Here is a 19150-nt window from a genome sequence, read left to right on the forward strand (position 1 = left end):
GTGTTTGGTGACGCGACACTGGTAGATATCGATTTATAAGTTTGAAAGGCCCTGTGTTGATATGGAAATGGTCACCCGGTTTCATAATAGTGTGGGAGAACGAAACAGGAGGTTTACCGATTATAATAACAATCCGTTCTTTGAAAACACACCCACCAAAAAAAAAACAACTCAACCACTCGAAGCCTTTCTAATCGCACTCCGGTGAGGTTTTTAATAAACTGATAAAGCGCGTTAATCATTTATTAAAACTACAAATAAGTTACAAATGACTGGATCCGCCTTCAGGGTATTTGTTCAACTGAGATTGTCCCCCCCTCAATGGTTTAGCCTACATTCCTGCTCTGGGAATTAGGTAGGCCTGTTTATTTTGCCCTACAAAAAAAAAAGGAAAGAAGAATTTTACTTTTACTAATGGGGGAGATGCGAGTCGACCTTCCACTGAGAGCTTTTCAAACGTAGAATAGACTCTTTTTAAATACCTGCTTGTAAACTTTACTTTTTATATATATATATATATATATATATATATATATATATATATATATATATATATATATATATATATATATATATATATATATATATATATACTCTATTAGTATAGCTTGCATAAAGAACTGATTTTCAGCTTCAGTTGTGAGACCGCCCGCCTGGCCTTCCTACCAGCTGTTTGATGATTTGAAATATTTCTAAACGGTGTGATATCTACCTCACAGACCACCGCCGAGCAGAGAACGGGGCGTTTATATCGTATGACGTGATATGAAATTACAATGTAATATAATCAAAGTCGGTTCATTCCTCACACTTGTCCGGGCTGTCTCGCTGCCAGGCTGCTTGCCTCCTTGTGGAGTTTAAGATTACACGCGTTTTACCGATTTGGCAGACTTCGGTCGAGAATGCAAAATGCACGGTTAACGTTGCAAAGCTAAATAACACACGCGCGTGCCAGATCGAGACGTCGTGGAATGCAGATTCCCAGATTCTTGCAGATAGTCGCGAGACATCAGCATCGTCGCTGAGGTGCAGACAACGGGACTGAGAATTGCAATTTAATCCAACGACCGCATCACTTTAATTATTTACAATCGTTTTAAAGAGAAACTAGCAACATATATACAACTAAAAGCACGCGGGTTGCAGTGTGTAGATCTTGATCATTAGTAACAGTAGAGGTGACGTGAACATTGTGTTTTAACTTCAACTTCAAGACAGAAGTTTAATAATTGCAGCGGTGTTTATTGTCAATCTGACCCGATGTGACAATACAAGTTTACATTAGCGTTTTTTTCTACGCTGTAAGAAAAAAAAAACTGTATTGAAATGAAGGAACAGCTACTTTTATTGGACATTTCTGTCTGGTTTTAACAGTACTGGGCCGTATTTTAAAAGCGTTTACCTCACAATTTGACAAAACACATCGAACAAATAATAGTGTTTCAAGTTTTGAAACATGAACGTGTGTTTTTTTTTTCTCTTTTAAAAAATAATGACGTAAACACTTTGAAAACGAGATCAAATGTCCCGTTCTTAAGATATTTAAGGTTGTATATTCCAAACACAATAATGTACAGGGCATATTGGTTTTTATCTTTATTTTGTAAAGGAATATATTTCAAAATACTTATATAAACGTAATAAATGATATTACAAACGTTACATGCTTTAGGTTAAGTTTATTTTAATATTTCTAAATTCACTTTTGAATGTTTGATAGTTCGGGATAAAGGCTTGTTTTGCTTCAGAACGCTCGCCATCAATTTAACTTTGCTTTTTATTCACTACTTAACAGCGTGTTCAATTTTCTGAACTCTTTTTTTTGTTTAAAACCATATAGGCTATATATTTTTATCCTGTTTTCTTATTTGCTTAGCTATGCTCCGTGCGACTTGTTTTTATCTGTCCGTGTAATTTGTTGTTACCTTTTGATAATTAAAAAAAACCAAGAAAACTAATTATTTAATTTTAAAAATACTTATTAAAATGTCTTTATCTAATCCAAATGTCTGTCATATTTATTTATTTCGATTTTAAAATCTAAATCGGCAACCTTGTTTTTTTAAAACCTGTCGTAGTTTAGAACTTTTTTTTTCGATTTTTTTTTTAAATCTAAAAAAGATAATTGAATAAAATATAGATTGTTTCATTCGTATAACGGATTATTATTATTATTTATTTCTTAGCAGACGCCCTTATCCAGGGCGACTTACAATTGTTACAAGATATCACCTTATTTTTACATACAATTACCCATTTATACAGTTGGGTTTTTACTGGAGCAATCTAGGTAAAGTACCTTGCTCAAGGGTACAGCAGCAGTGTCTCCCACCTGGGATTGAACCCACGATCCTCCGGTCAAGAGTCCAGAGCCCTAACCACTACTCCACACTGCTGCCACACTGCTGGATTAACATAACTTGGGTTCCATTTATCCATGACGTGTTTCATACAGGATGCTACATTTTAAAATACTTAAACCACAACAACATATCTGAAACCATGCCGAAGCAAGTTTCTGAAACCCAAGATCTCTGAATTCATACGAGATAATTCATGAGTGGTCGTGGGCTGCATAGCGAGTATCACACCCCATTACACCCACGTCGTGTTGTTCTTTCAAGAAGTGTTCGCAGGTGGGCACGAGGGCTGGTAGGGGGCGGGGCTGTCAATCCCGTGAATAAGAAGGAGGGGTTAGATTAAAGAAGGTGCTATTTTGTGAAGGAACGGGGCGTGGTCAGATAAAGGGGCGGGAGAAGGTGGGTCGATAATAAAAACCAAGGGACTTGGAGACGAAAGATATAAACACGAATTCTGGAGGCAGCAGAAGAGCTAAACAGATCTGGTTTGCACTAGGATTCTATTTCAAAGACGGGACAGAAAAAAAAGAAGAGAAAAAAACAGTACAGCTTCGTTTCTTTTACCTTTTTTTTTTCCTTTGGATGTTTGCGTCTGCTTTCTGTTGATCAAGTTGGGACTTTTCCGTTTAAACTCCAAAGCACAGACCAGCAATAACTCCGCGATGCTGAGTGGCGTCAAACTGGAAGCTAATAATGAGGACTGGACGACTTACTACCACGACAGCGAGGTAAGCAGCGTGTTAATGCTGCTAATTCTGTTCCAGCAGACCAGAATAATAATGACGTGGGGTGCCTTGTAGTGAAGCAGATTTAATCACACGATTCCTTATTGTTAACAAACTAGTAAGCCTATTGATATTGCCTATATCGCAACAGCCGTGTTTGAAAAATAGAAAATACTAAAACTTACCCGTCTTACAGTAAATGATATCTGAGTATATAACAAGGTGATCTTTACATTTGAATCAACCGAGAAGCTATTATTATTATTATTATTATTATTATTATTATTATTATTATTATTATTATTATTATTATTATTATTATTATTAGTTTTCGATTGTTTCTAGAATAGTTATATTAAATAGAGGGCTTCCAAATCTATTATTTAGCCCGCTTTTCCTAAAATTGGTTGGTGAACTATTTATGATCGGTCCCCAGATTTCTGCAACATCATTATCAACAGAGCGGTGGACAAAATATGTTTTAAAAAATACACTGCATTTACCAATTAGAAACAGAATTTAAACGAACGTGTTTTCTCAGATGAATTCAATACATTTACTTATTTTATTTCTTATCTGTTCTTTTTTTTTTTTTTTACTAAAGAAGTCCTTTAAACACAGTTCCACAGGCCGACGTCTTTCCTTAATTCATACGTTGCACAGGATAATTATATTTTGGATCATTTCATTAGCCTGTTGTTCTAATTCTTTAAGAACTGTACGAGGGGCGCGCACACTGTTTTGCCCGTTGTTCATTCATGTTGCTTCCCGTGCAGGCTGCGTAGAATGGAAAATCTATCCAAAACTGACGTGAGCAATACACACGAACGTATCTCCGGAAAAACACTCCGAAAAAAAGCAAATCCATGTTTTAAAAGCGAGTCACTTAGTTTGTCCCGACAATAAATATTGCCAGTTGTTTTTATTTAAAAAAATATTCTACAGTTTAATATTTATAACCTTTTGTGCTTTCGCTGAGGCAAAGTCTGCATTTATATTTGAATAATGCATTTTTTGGCAAATCTGATGCACGATCGATAGTCCAGTTAAACGTTCAGACAGGAAAACCTTCTCTCCCCCCTGACTCTACTGTGACAGGCACAGCGGCGAGCAGGCGCACGCCACTAACTGAGGTTAGGATACAGGCCCAGCAAATCTCCCTTGTAGATGTGCACCGCAAGAGGCGAGGACTGTACATGAATTGGCATGTATTTGAAGAGTCTTAACGTTTTTTTAACCGGGTTACATGGTTACGCGACACATAATGACATGAACTTGCTCAAGGCTTTAGTTTGAACCCCTGTTGTTGTTTTTTTTCTGTTCATGCCCTTTGTCGTATATAAAAAAGAATTGTTAATACGTCATAGATTCTAGACTTGAGGTGAATACACGGTTTATATATATATATATATATATATATATATATATATATATATATATATATATATATATATAAAACTACATTTTTATGGTGCTTAATAAATAAACGCTCTATCGACCTCGAAATCACACGCTGTGCCACGCGGAAGAAATGTTCCTTGCCTGAGCTCCGGGACGCGACAACAAATTAGTTGAATTCGGAAATGGGCCCCGCTAATCAGAATCAATTAACAGGTATTGTTATAATAAACAAATCAGCGAGACTACCGAGGAGGTGACGGGGCTGCAGGATGCAACCCAGCCCAGACCGCGCGAGACGTCTGTTAATTAACTTATCACGAAACACCGACAGCAATTTCAATAAGCATTTGAGAATGACGTTGATAAAATTGTACACTATATGAGTTAAAACCGCTTTTGACATCAACTCCCAAATTATGAAAATAGATAATAGATTTTAATTAAAAAATTATTGTAAAAAAAAATGCAGTGTGTTGCTTTTAAATGTCGGCAGTTTGTTTAATTCTATTGAGGCCTATATATTATAATTTAGTTGTATTCGATATTTTGTCCTTATTAACCGTGTATCCGACTATTTGTCGTTTTCGACGTTATTTTGAATGCATGCATTTTAATTATAAAATGTGTTAAATATTATAAATATAAAATTTTGAGGAATGAAGATTTCAAGTTTTAAATATCAAAACACACATTGTGTTTGTAATGTTGCGGTGTTATAGGGTTTACAATTGTATAGCCGACTTAAAACTCTGCATTATATTTGTGAAAATTCCAAAAAAAACGCGACAGTTCAGTCTCATTGCAATACATCGCGTATATTTTGCAGTTTGTATTTCTCGTATTTTCTAGGCTGTGAACGTTTAGGCCACCGCGTCCAACATACCGTGGTTTGTAGCCGAGGTGAGGTAATTTAATTCATTAAAAATAACTAAATAAAATTGAGAGAATGTTACTTTATTGAAACGGACACAGACCAGGCAATTTGAATACAAGATACACGATTCTGCATGAACACATAATAACAGTTATTTAAATAGCTGGTTATTATTATAGGATAATATCTTTCGTGGCTTTATTATTTGATATATAGTTATATATCTCTAGTGAAATCGTTTTAATTCGTAATTTTGAATGAACTAATATTGTTTGTTTACCATATAGGGTGCTGTTCTGAAAGAGACAAAAAAAAAAAAATCGGTGTTTTCAAATTAAAACACCGGCAATTTTCACAGACATCCACATTTACCCAGGGCATTTATATATCAAATTTAAACAAACTATAAATAATACTAAAAAAAAGTTTGTGTGAACTATATGGAGTTTGAGAAATTGCCCTGTCAAATCGTATGCATTCTAGATACATAGACGGCTTAAAGTGGTAGAATTGTGCACGCTGTGACGGAATGGGAGAATATTTTTAACTGTTGGTTTTGCAGTTTATCTGTAACGTGGTAGACAGGCTAACTTGCCGAGCTAGAATCTGCGGTGTGAATCTGAAGCAGGTCTCAGTGCGTGTGTGGTCCAAACCCCCCCGCATTTTATGGACTGACTTTAGCACTCTTTTAAGCCATCTGACTGGGACAGATCAATAGACCCGAAATGTTAAACCCCACAGCGCCCGCGCGCCCAGAAGCCCTGCTCGAACAGGCGTTCACTTTTCAAAAAAAACCCACCGCAGCAGAAAAGATCTCTGCCCTTCGTGTTATTTATTGTCGGCGTATTGTCGATGCCCGATTCATTTGCCCGTGTTTACCAGATAGACAATGCCAGCTCGCCAGTCCGCAGCTCATGGTTCTTCTTTGAGGGTAAAATAAAATAAAAGACCATCGCTTGGTGACTTTAAAAGGCTCGCGGTGTCGGACAACACTGGGCGAGAATAATAGACTCGGACGAACAATTGTCGGATAGGAAATAGCGATGTGGGTGGCCTCCGCATACATTAACATCGCCCAACAACGAGTTAATGACATTTGGAAAAAAAGGCATTCAGAAAAAAAAAATATCAGTGACCACTCGCGTCTAGTCCTTGGTTTGTTGACACGGGCGGGGGGATCATGTATCCAGTATATTAATTATATTACCGATGATTATCTGAAAACATTTTGAAAATAGCAAGGCGTTGCTTGCTATCTAGTTATCCCAGTCCACTCTCTGTAACCACTGAGCCACACACAGCCACACTACAGGGTTAGTAACCCACAGCAGTCCTACACCCTCAGTTTAGTTTTTAAACTGATCCTGAGCCAGGAGTGTGTTAAATACTTCTATAGCTGTACAAGCAACTTAACAATAAACTTGCAGATTTAGCCTGAATGCTCAGACTCCCTGATGTCTGGCCATTTCAATAATATAGTCAAACAAGGGGTGGTTCTGCAACCCAGGGCAATTTGTGCGTTTCTAACCCTGTGCTCTACAGCCTAACCAAAAATATCCTGTGATTCATCTGCCCATGTCGTATTCAACGTCCCTCGCTCCTTCCACACCTCCCCTCTCCTCCTCCAGCTTACACTGGCTCCCTGTGTATTGTCATTGCTTCTTCAAATTTCTTACCCTTGTGTACAAATCTCTCCATGGTCTTGCCCCCACCGTATCTGGCTCCACTGATCACCTACTATGTCCCTTACCATCCCAATCCCTATTGCCCCTCTCGGTCCCACCCTCGCCCTGTGCCCAATCCTGTTTCCCCTTCTTGCTCCCCTTCATTGGAATGGACTCCCACTTGACATAAAACAGTCACCCGCATTGCGTAGTTTCCACTCCTCCCTCAAAACGCATCTCTTCTTCCAAACCCATCCCACTGATACTCCTGGCCCCTGCTTGCCTGACCTAGCCTCTGGCCCTCTGCTTTCACACTAGCAACTCATCTCTATCTCTCCACCCTAGCCCAATCACTTGCATTCTTTTTTCACTCAGTATTTTTGATTGTACCGTTTTGATTACATTTGTTAAGAGCCTTGGTTAATAAATAAATACATTCACTAATATACTGACACTCTTCCTTGGTTTCCACAGCTCTATCCTGGCATCAACAGCATGGGTCCCAATCTCACCCTCAACGGCTACCTGCCCAGCGCCATGGCGGCATGCAGCAGCATGGGCGGGCAGTACATGAGCAGCGGCCCCTCTGGCTGTGGCGTGGCATCGCCAGGGCTGATGGGCACAGGAGGGCTGGTCGGCGTGCCCACTCCTCTGGGGCAGATTGGAGCCCCCCAGCCTGGGTACAGCGCTTCCGGGAATTCCCTGTACAGCCTGGAGGGGCCCCAGGACGGCAAGCCGCAAGGGTACCGCAGGAGCTACAGCCACGCCAAGCCGCCTTACTCCTACATCTCCCTGATCAGCATGGCGATCCAGCAGGCGCCGGGGAAGGTGATGACCCTGAACGAGATCTACCAGTGGATCCGGGATCTGTTCCCGTACTACCGGCAGAACCAGCAGCGCTGGCAGAACTCCATCCGCCACTCCCTGTCCTTCAACGACTGCTTCGTGCGAGTGCCGCGCTCGCCCGAGGCCCCTGGCAAAGGCTCCTACTGGGCCCTGCACCCCGACTCGGGCAACATGTTCGAGAACGGCTGCTACATGCGCCGGCAGAAGCGATTCCGCTGCCAGAAACAGGAGAGGAAGACCCCCGAGCCCTCCAGCGCACCTCCGAGAGAAGAAGGGAGAACCGCCGCCCGCTCGCCAGGGTCCAGCCTGGACGCTTCCCCAGTCCAGTCCCCGGTCCCAGGCTTGGAGAAGGTGGAATCCCCCCAAGCCAGTCCACCTCCCAGGGCTTCCCCAGTGCAGCACCTCCAGGAACCCCTCCACTTCCACCACCTCTCCCCAGCCCCCAGCCAGCTCCCCCCTCTTCCCTCTCAGGATCCCCGGACTGACACACACCCCTTCTCCATCACCCACCTCATGTCGGCCGACCTCCAGCATGCCGCCCCCCGGGTGGATCTTCTCCCTTACGACGCTGGCATGATGTACCCGAGCTATGGGGCCCCTGCTTCCACATACATGGGCATGAACTCCTTTGGGGCCCGGGAAGTGGCCCCCATGCCCGTGGACGGTTCTTACTACTCAAACATGTACTCTGTGCCTATTCTCAGTTCATCTTGATGCACACCCCCACTCCTGTTGCAAAAGGACTACTGTGCCAGGGGTAGGTAACCTTGGCACGTCCAGTCCATTCAATTCCAGGACTTTGTTCCAACCAGATCCTTCGTTATTTAATTGACCTCCATTGGAATGGAATGGACTGGAAGGTCAATTAAATAATGAAGGATCTGGTTGGAATGAAGTCCTGGAATGGAATGGAATGGAAGGTCAATTAAATAATGAAGGATCTGGTTGGAATGAAGTCCTGGAATGGAATGGATTGGAAGGTCAATTAAATAATGAAGGATCTGGTTGGAATGAAGTCCTGGAATGGAATGGATTGGAAGGGCCACAGTTGCCTAGCCTTGGTTTAGATTGTGTATATAATAGTTTATTAAGACCAGTGTTTCTGTACTTTTGGAGAACCATCAGATTTTTAATTCTTTTTTTAAATCCCTGTTTGCTTTGCTACTGAAAAGAAGATTGACTTTGTTTCTCAGCCTTCAATAAAAAGGAGCGAGAATGCTTTTGGATGAGAGTATTGAAACTATAGGCTTTAGATAACCTTTTCACAGAACTGGATTGCTGATATTTGAGAACTTAAAAAAAAAAGACAAGTTTGCCCGAGACCAAAGAATGCTTTTCAAAGATTTAGATGTAATTTTCCTTAAAAAAAAAAATAATTAAAAAAAAAAATCAATTTTATAAACAAACTACCATTCATTTGTCCCCATGTCAGAACGTGTTTAATCGAATCCTAGTCTTTCCATATTTATTAATTTTTTTGATGTTAAGTTTGTATTATTTAACTGTGTTTTATGTCAAACAATTTTTGTAAACCTTGGACTTAAAACATTAAAAGGTTTATTATTTTTTACCGTCCCTTTGTCTGTGGTCGATATTATTCACAAACTTTCCCCTTTCTCATCCGTTTCCTACTGGCTGATTGATCTCGAAACTTTGTCAAGTCGGGTCTTAAAGGATCCCAGTGATTCAGCCTCAACAGCATGACTAGGTAGCCCATTCCATCCCCTCACCACTCTCTGTGTGAAGAAGCATCTCCTTCCCTCTGTCCTGAGTCTCCACTTCATGTCCCACTGTCCTCCCACAGTAATAAAGCATAGTGAAAAAGCATGGTAAAGCAGAGAAGTCCAGAGGGGTATGATAAAGCATGATATAAAACATGACAAAGAATGGTCAATTCCTAGTATGACAATGGGAAACGGATTGGAGAAACTGCAACACTGCCGTGCAGAAACAACTGTAGTGCATTTTTAAAGGGTCAGGCTAATATTGCATTTTAACCGCATGTGCAGTCTAAGAGCAGGCGAGGTTAGCGTGGCATGGCTGGTGAAAGGGGAGCGAGACTTGGAGCAGGTGGATGAGAGGCAGCAATATCAGTTTCAAGTGCAGGTATCAGCTACAGCAGCACCTTGTTCGCATTGATAGTGGGGTCTCGCGTAGCTGCTTCAATATTTACAGCTTGCGCTGGGTTAACAGGAGAAGCAGCGTTGAACAAAGCTCTGTTGTACAGACGTTGTGTGGCTTTGGCACAGTACTTTCAACCCATTTCTTAGAATGTGTTTATGATCCTGATCTTTCACTGCTTCCCTAATCATCGCACAGTCAAGAGTTTTTAATGGTCAATCTGAAAGTCCTCTCCTCTAAAACCCAAGCCCAAGATTTGTCTGAGACCCTGAAGCCACTGTGGTAACCCACAGTGCTACCATGACACCATGATCCATGCCTCTTGTCTCTCCATTGTGTTGCTGTTGTCAGCTAACGGTAATGCACTAGAATTATAATGGGATTTTACCACCTGTACTGTCAGGCACAGCTGCCGGAGAACAGCATTGTGCTGCAGGACAATGGGCTGGGTCTGGATCATTGTATGTGTGGAGGTTAGCTATCAGAGAGATAAGAGGGGCTGTGTGGTGGGAGTCTGGCCTGAGCCAAACAGTGCCCCCCCCATGCAGAGAGTGTTTACCTGGGGGGGCACGCAAGTGAAGCCCCCTTAACTTCCACAAACAAGGGAGCTCAGAGTATCATACCTAATAAAACCGTTTCAAAGACTGATCTCCAATGGCAGACAGTGGCACTACAATGTGCCTGTATTAGGGGGGTGAGGGATGAGGCTGGGAGATCCATTGCAGTACCATGGTATCAGATCAGTGCTATACAGGCAGTGGTGCCGTAGCAGCTCCGCTGTCTGTACTGTGCAATATTTGTTCAAATCTGATTGGTTCTGATAGCTAGAGATTCTTCAGAGTATTATGGGGGAGCAGTGTGGAGTAGTGGTTAGGACTCTGGACTCTTGACCGGAGGATCGTGGGTTCAATCCCAGGTGGAGGACACTGCTGCTTTGACTGTGAGTTCAGGAGCTGCTCTTCAGTTCTGCCATAGACATGTGTAATGTAGACCAGCCTCAGTGTTTTTATAAAGAACCAGCGCCATCTAGTGTGCAACTAGTGTATTGCCAGTAAAACAAAAGGAAACCTTGATCCAAAGTAGCAGCTCATTAGATGGTGCTGGCTCTTCTCTAAAGATACTTTGTGTTGGTCTTGCCTGTGTAAGTCTATAGCAGGCACGTGGAACAGCAGAGCAGCTCCTGGAAGCACCCACACAAAAATAAATTGTGTTTGAGTAATTGCAATAAGAAGCACTCAGAATAAAGTTGAACGTGCATGGTATTGCATGGTGCCTGGTATTTAAGAAACTCCTTGGTGATCTTTACATGTTCATGTTCATCACTTCATGGATATTCATGTGAGATGAAAGATTCCCTCTTCTAACATTGCACCTTGGTCCAGCTGCATTGTCCAGCAGTGGTCAGTCTCCAGGACAGTTGCCCCATCTCTCTGCCCCCACGCTGGGAGGTGAGGTCACTGGCCAGGACGGGACCCTAATCCCCTTGTCAACGGGGCATTGTCCTGCCAGGGGGGAGTTGGGGGGGGGGTGACAAAGGGATGACACTGGATCTCATGTCTCCCCCTCCTCTTCTAAAAGCTTGAATGGGACACACACAGAGACGGTGTGGGGGGGGGGGGCTGTTTTAATTAGAACACAAAACGACACAAAAAACGCACAGGGAGAAGCAACAATTTGGAGTTCAGCTTGACAATCTGAGGGCAGCGAGGACTCCATAACCCTATGTCAACACATCACTGCCCCTATTGTGCACAGATCACTTTTAACAGGAATTAACACACTCAGTTCATCTCCCCTGGGGAGACAGAGAGAGATCGGGGGAGCGGGGAGAGAGGGTAGTGGGGAGAAAAGGAGCACCTAGGACTGGTGAGAGCACCCTTTCTCTTTGGGGGTGAGGGAGGGAGGGAGCAGTTCAGTCTCCATCCCTCAAGCCTGCCCTAGACTGGAAGGATCAAATAGAATGGAAATGTACACTTCCCACTTCAATGTTTGACCCACACACTGGATATCATTGGCTGCAAGGAGGATGCAACATTGGGCTCTACTGTTATCTGCCCACACATATGACATGAAGCAGCAGAGATCTGCACTGCATGGCAATGCAGATGGTCTTTTTAGACTGCCATTACCAGTCAGTCAGACAGACATTCCTCTATGTTCTGTTCAAGTGATGGACCTAGTGATGCATGGGACTTCTCCAGGGATCTCCAAAGTCTCACCAGACCTAATGCCTTACATTGCAAGTAGGACAGAGTTACCAGCCTCGCTGTGGGGTTTGCCAGTCATCAGTCCACCACCATTGAGACAACAGATGCGGGAACAGTTACACTTGGGTTACTGTGGAACAGTTTGCATGAAGGAAATTGCACAGAGTTACCTCTGGTGGCTTGGACAATGCCATTGAAGAGAAGGCGAGGGCTTGCCCTTCCTGTCAGAGTGAGGAATATGCCTCAATTGGCACCCCTGCATCCCGGGGATTGAACTGATAATCCTTGGCAGCGTTTCCAATTCAGAGTCATTCAGAAGCCACGAGAAATCATAGAGTGACAATGGACCTTCCAGAGTGAATGGCAGACACCATATCAAGTCAACGCCCTGCCATCCATCTGCCAACGGATTGGCAGAGAGATTTGTTCAGACCATGAAACAAACTTTAAGGTTGCGTTTGGTGCTGCGTGGCTTGCTGTACTTGGTAGTTAATTATGGGATGTTAGCTTGTTTTGTTGTTCTGCTGCAGTAGGTTCATAAATTCAACTGCTGTGAACCGCCTTTCTGTTGAATCTGCTATCTAAAATACTGAGCATTATTGTCTCACTAAACATAATGGTGGTGGTGGAGGGGGGGGCTTGCAGGTGTGTGATAGCGGCACTTTAAGAGGGGGGTTAGGAGTTATTGTGAAGCTATAAAAGCAAGCATTAAGGGGATGGCTTTTTGTGTTTGCTCGAAGCTTATTTCACAGCCCTGCAAGAACCACAGACAGGATCCGAACTGTGTAAACACAGGTGGGATGGGAGGGAGAGGAGGAGGAGGGGGAGAGAGACAGAGAGAGGGAGGCAGGGGGTGGGTCAGTTACCTTACACCTCACTTATTCACAAATGAAAACTTTTAATTGCCTTTTATTCTTGTCTTGAATGGTTTCTCTTCACTTATATTTGTGATATCCGTATTGGGAATAAAGTTTGTCTGGGTTTATCACAGATAATTGTCATTCATGATTTACTGTTTTTCTGAAACTAATAAACTTTTTAAAAAATCAAGCTTGTGTAACTATTATTAGGAGACACTTCTTGACAGAGAGTGGTGAGGGGATGGAATGGGTCACCTAGTCATGTTGCTGAGGCAGAACCACTGGGATCCTTTAAGACCCTGATTGAGATCAATCAGCTACTAAGAGCCAGATGTGTGCTGATGGGCTGAAAAACTCTCCTCTCTTTTGTAAATCTGTTTTGTATTTACTTATTTTTGAAGCAAACCAGGATTTTATATCTTTAGTCCAGCTCAGAAACCACCACTGAAAAAATAAATTCAAAATATAAAGCATATCAATAAGGCCTGTTATGTGCAATGCATAATAATTTCTATAATCTATCCACATGACCTAAATAATGCGCATTTAAACCATATGACCACATTTTCAAACTGTGATGATTGTGTGAATTGGGTATTAGTAGCTTTATATATACCAGTCTTTCTATGTCTTTTTAATGGAGCAGGAAACTGCCAAGCATCAAAAAACATACTCAACATACATGTGAAATATGAGCTCCAATGGCAGTCCAATCATAGACACACACACATGTATGCATGGCATAGCTTACTAACATGCAACTAAACTTCAGCAAATGGTTGATTGCATATTAATTAAATAATATTAATTAAAAAACGTGCATACTGGAATCACACAGCGGCTGTGTGAATACTGTTTATTTGCACTGTGCTATGGCCAGGTCTTCAGTCTCTGGCAGGGATAGCACAGGGGTGACTGAGGCTGCAGTGAGTGATTACTATTTGAACAGTCTTGTTTGCAAAGGGAGAGAGAGAGAGAGAGAGAGAGAGAGAGAGAGAGAGAGAGAGAGAGAGAGAGAGAGAGAGAGAGAGAGAGAGAGAGAGAGAGAGAGAGAGAGAGGCGCTGGGCTCCAGTAAACATCACGTTGTGTCAACATGGCCGGCCCAAGCATCTCCGTGGCAACCGGTGACTGATGGGGCTTTAATTAACGGCCGTGGCTGCCCAGATGGACGCAAGCTGGTGCCGCCCGGGATCTCTTCAAACGCCCCCTCGCCCTCCCGAGAGGAGAGGGGAGCAAACACTGCGAGGCTGGGCTGGAGAGATAGGGGAGAGAGAGGGAGGCAATTTATAGTGCTGTCTTTCATCTTCCCTTTATAAAAGACATTAAACGCATTGCCAAAGTGTGAAAAAGCATAGAGAGAGCAGGGTGAAGCATAGGGAAGCATTGTAAAGCACAGAGAGGTCTGGTAAAGCATAGGGAAGCATTGTAAAGCACAGAGAAGTGTGGTAAAGCATAGGGAAGCATTGTAAAGCATAGAGAGGTATGGTAAAGCATAGGGAAGCATTGTAAAGCACAGATGGGTATGATAAAGCATAGGGAAGCATTGTAAAGCACAGAGAGGTCTGGTAAAGCATAGGGAAGCATTGTAAAGCACAGAGAGGTCTGGTAAAGCATAGGGAAGCCGTTTTTTAAAAACGTGGTAAACCTTGAAAAACTTAACATATATTTTAAACAACAAACATATTAACTTCAGCCCTGACTTTCACTACAGTGGAGATCGCCCATGCCCCTCTGCACCGCCTCCCATGGACTCCCATTGACTCCCATTGACTCCCATTGACTCCCATGGACTCCCACGGACTCCCATTGACTCCCATGGACTCTCATGGACACCCGTGGACTCCCTTTGACTCCCGTGGTCTCTCATGGACACACATGGACTCCCATGGACTCCCATGGACTCCCATTGACTCCCAGTGCAGATTTACTATTCAGTCCTCAGTATGGGGGTGCTCTCAAAGCTTGGTAAGTTACGCTAAAGCAAATCTGTGCTGATAAAGCGCTGGAACTGAAAACGCAAATCCCATTTATTAAAACAACATCGCTTTACTAAACCAAACAGAGCACTATTTAAATATAAAAAAAGATTTATCTCTAACATTCTAGAAGCAAGTAAATGTACTCAAAATTCAGAACCTACTGTAACTCCCTTTGTGTGTCTGTATGTGTGTATGCATATGTGTGTCTATGTATATGTGTATGTGTCTATGTGTATGTGTCATGAGTATGTGAATGTGATGTGTCTGTGAATGCGATGTGTGTGTACTGTGTGATCCAGCTCTCCAGTCTGCTCCCTGTCTCCCTGCCTGTGGAATGCAGGATTATTGTTCCTCTTTCACGGGGGACACAAAGGCCCGGGCTGCGTCTCTCTGGCTGGGGGAGAGGGGCTCCTTTGTGGCCCAGCTGTGATTGATTCCTGCCCCCGGGACGCCACACACAGAGAGTTTGTTTAAGCGGCCAGGCCAGGACAGCCCCTCTCTCCAGAGCGCTGTGATCCTCTCGTGTGCGCGGGGAACGAGGGGGGTGGGGTAGGGGGGTGGGGTAGGGGGGGCTGTATCTCATCAACCCCCCCCCCCCCACCCCCCCCACCAGGAAAGCACTGGGCTTTCTACTGGAGGAAACCAAAGACTACCAACAGAACTTAAGAACAGAAGAATTTACAAACGAGAGGAGGCTGCTCAGCCCATCGGTGCTCGTCCGGTTCCTAGCAGCTGATTGATCTCAAAACTTTGTCAAGTCGGGTCTTAAAGGATCCCAGTGATTCTGCCTCAGCAACATGACTAGGTAGCCCATTCCATCCCCTCACCACTCTCTGTGTGAAGAAGCGTCTCCTTCCATCGGCCCCAAGTCTTCTTTCCACACTGTGTCCTGTGGTCCTTGGTTCGGGTATTGGATAGGATTTGCCGGCCTCTTTTAAGATTTTAAACTCCTTTGTTCCAGACTAAATCAATTCAGTCCCCTCTATCTTCGTAGTTCATTCCTAAAAAAATCCTGGGATTTTCACTGGACTCTCTCCAGGTACACAATGTCATTTTGATAATGTGGTGGCCAGAACTGAAATTTGCTAGAGATAGATTTCAAGCTATCACTTCCAGTGAATATGTAGCTATCCAGACTGAAGTAGTTGCTTGCAATATGTGACACAAAAACCGATGCAAACAAAACTATCAAGCTTAGCCTTCTTGACATGGAGGGAAATGCAATGCAGAGGGGCACCGAGACAAGGTCAGACGATTCTTTTTAAAGAGAAAAAAAGATAAAATCCTAAAACACACAGGAACTCAACAAAATATTTACCTCGCCCTCCCAAACCGTGATAAGACCGCGGAGCAGATAAGCCCACGCCGGCCCCAACACTTTCTTTTTCAGACGGCACTCTTCAATGAATAACTGACAATTTCCTTTTAAAAAAAAACAAACAAACTACATCTGAAAAGCAGACAGACATCTGAAAAACAAAATCTCTCCTCGCTAGTTTATTGCACTGAGAGCCCCTTTAGCTTCATATGATGCTTGCAATACGTTTCAGTGCTTCTGATTGCAATGACTATACTGTGGTTGCCTGCCATTGAAACATGCAACTTGAATCGGTGTCTTCATTGATGTAAGAGCCAACGCCCTCTAGTGGTCTGAGGAGTCTTTTCAGAAGATATTTTTGCTGTTTAGTTAGCATGGGAAATAATGATCCTGGAGTTAATTCAATAATTAGTGTGGCTAATTACTACAGCTTTATAGCACAGCAATCCCAACTATGATTCATAGGTTACACCACGAACGAGAAGACACTGACCCAGAATTGATTTATTAAACAAACACTCTGTGCCCTTTCCCCCCAAATCAATATTAAACTAAAACAACCATTTAAAGTCAAAGGAGTCCCACAATGCACGTCAGATCAGGACTCAGCATCACTGTAAATCACACGGATGTACCCTATTAAACAATTTATTATGCAATATAAACTTTTGAGAAAATGCAATTCCAGAAAGCGACACCACTGCATGAAACCACACCGCAGTATCCCTGTGCAAAGCAAGTGCATCAGCAATTGCATTCAAATGCCTTCCAAATCATTATGAGGCAGTGTAACAGGGTGAGGTGCCCTGTACATTGCTTGTTTACTTTTAGATCGGGGTCCCCCTCTGCCCCTGTGTTATTTTGTATCATTATTATGATTTATTATTGTATACATGACGGCGAGCGCCGTATGTTATTGTTTTGTTTATTTTTAAAACGTGTCCTGGCAGAGGCGAGATCGGTGCTCGTCCTCTGCCAGGTGTAATGAAAAATACTCGTGCAGAAGGTGGCCATCTCCCGAATTAATTAAGTGATTAATTTAGTTGCTAATCGGGAGATGGTCACCTGAATATAAAAAGCCTGCAGCTCTCCAGTTCAGGGTGGGTGTTTGGAGTAGAGAGACGGAGAGCGAGAGGATTAAAACGAAACTAACAGTAAACAGGAACAGTGACGGCGATCTGCCCAGCCTGACCTGTGTTTTTGTGTTGGTGATTTCTTTTTGTTTAATTATTTATTTTGCTCTGTGAGCGAGTGTTTTCTGTTTGAATATTTTATTTATTTTTTTGGATTCATTAAATAAAACGGCGCCCGCGCCACTACACAATACCTTTTTGTTTTGTTGTCCCTGCTTCTGCCGTGACGTCAGACCCTCAGCCATTCCTGTCACACGTGGTGTCCTGCGTGGGATCGCAGCGCCTCCAGGACGCAGGCAGAAGAGGGTACTACATCTTTTTCATTTTTTTTTCGGTTTTTTTATTGTGGTTGGAGGGAGAAAGGAGAGTAAGGAGGAAGAAGGATGGGAGGAAAACGGAGGATAGGGAGAAGGATGAGCTGCAGACAGCAGCAGCTGCAGCAACAGCAGCCCGGGTGTTACTGCTGCGCTGAGCCTGGGCATTCCAGGACCAACTGCCCCTGGTACCCCCTTGGACAGCGACCCCAACTATGCCCCATCTGCGGAGGTGAGCACTACGTGGCCCGCTGCCCTGTCCATCAGGAGCAGGGGTCGCCTCAGTCTCCACAACCAGCAGGGGGAGGTAGACTGCTGCTCCCACCGCCCCAACAACAGCGGCCACAACAGCAACCACAGCAGCTGAACAAGAGGTGGTGGTCCAGGGTGCCAACTAAGTTTGGACCCCCGGACTGGGCAGCTGAACAGGAGCAGTGGAGGAAGGAGGGGGCTCCTATGTGCGGCGCCTGTGGCGAGTTTGGGCACGTCAGGGAAGACTGCCCTTACGGGGACCCCCAGTTTGAAGAGGCGTGGAACCAGGGTCTGGTGGGGGACGCTGCAGAGTGGTTCTGGGCAGTGGACCAGACCCGGTCATCTCCAGCACCCAAGAGTGAGGAGCCCGAACGTCCTGCGCCTGAAAGGGAGGAGCCCGAACGTCCTGCGCCTGAAAGGGAGGAGCCCGAACATCCTGCACCCAAGAGGGGGGAGTCGGTGCGTCCACAGCCCAGGTACCTGCCAGCAGAGGGAGAGTTCCTGCTGGTTCCACCTCCACCTCCGTGGGAGGACTGCATGTCGCTTCCACCTCCGCCAGCAGAGGGAGAGTTCCTGCTGGTTCCGCCTCCACCACACTGGGAGGACTGTGTGTCGCTCCCACCTCCGCCAGCAGAGGGTGAGTGCCTGCTGGTTCCGCATCCATCGCCGCCACCAGCAGAGGGAGCATGCCTGCTGGTTCCACCTCCATCGAAGCCACCAGCAGAGGGAGCATGCCTGCTGGTTCCGCCACCAGCAGAAGGAGCATGCCTGCTGGTTTCAAAGCTGCCTCCTTCGCAGCCAGAAGGGGAGGAGCAGGAGCTGCCTCTTTCTTCACCACCACCACCCGAGGGAGAGGAGCAGGAGCTGCCTCTCCCTTCACGACAGGATGGACCGAAACAGAAGGTTGGCGGTCCGCAGCTGCCCTTGCACAGGCTGCTAAAACGAGCAAGGGGGAAAATCGCTGGGTCGCAGCGGCTGAGAAGAGGGCCAAACCTAGCCCCAACGCTGGTCCTGGCTCCCCTCCTGCAATCGCCTCCTGAGGGTCCGCTGCCGCCGTCGCCTCCTGAGGGTCCGCTGCCGCCCTGTCGTGCATCG

At 44.3% G+C, this 19150-nt stretch overlaps 1 protein-coding gene across 1 annotated transcript; it reads left to right on the plus strand.

Annotated features, from left to right (window-relative positions):
* The first annotated feature begins 2796 nt into the window (after positions 1-2796).
* On the plus strand, positions 2797-9445 carry LOC117398595 (forkhead box protein A2-like). The gene is made up of 2 exons (XM_033997574.3): positions 2797-3088; positions 7499-9445. Exons 1-2 carry the CDS (start codon positions 3023-3025, stop codon positions 8582-8584), a joined length of 1152 nt encoding a protein of 383 aa, XP_033853465.3. The 5' UTR covers positions 2797-3022; the 3' UTR covers positions 8585-9445.
* The last annotated feature ends 9705 nt before the right edge of the window (positions 9446-19150 follow it).

The sequence above is a fragment of the Acipenser ruthenus genome, chromosome 43, assembly GCF_902713425.1.
Source record: "Acipenser ruthenus chromosome 43, fAciRut3.2 maternal haplotype, whole genome shotgun sequence".
Lineage (NCBI taxonomy): Eukaryota > Metazoa > Chordata > Actinopteri > Acipenseriformes > Acipenseridae > Acipenser > Acipenser ruthenus.

Coding starts and splice junctions, on each gene's coding strand:
- LOC117398595 (XM_033997574.3), top strand. CDS start 3,023: ATGCTGAGTGGCGTCAAACTGGAAGCTAATAATGAGGACTGGACGACT. Junction 3,089..7,498: donor CTTACTACCACGACAGCGAG/GTAAGCAGCGTG, acceptor TGGTTTCCACAG/CTCTATCCTGGCATCAACAG.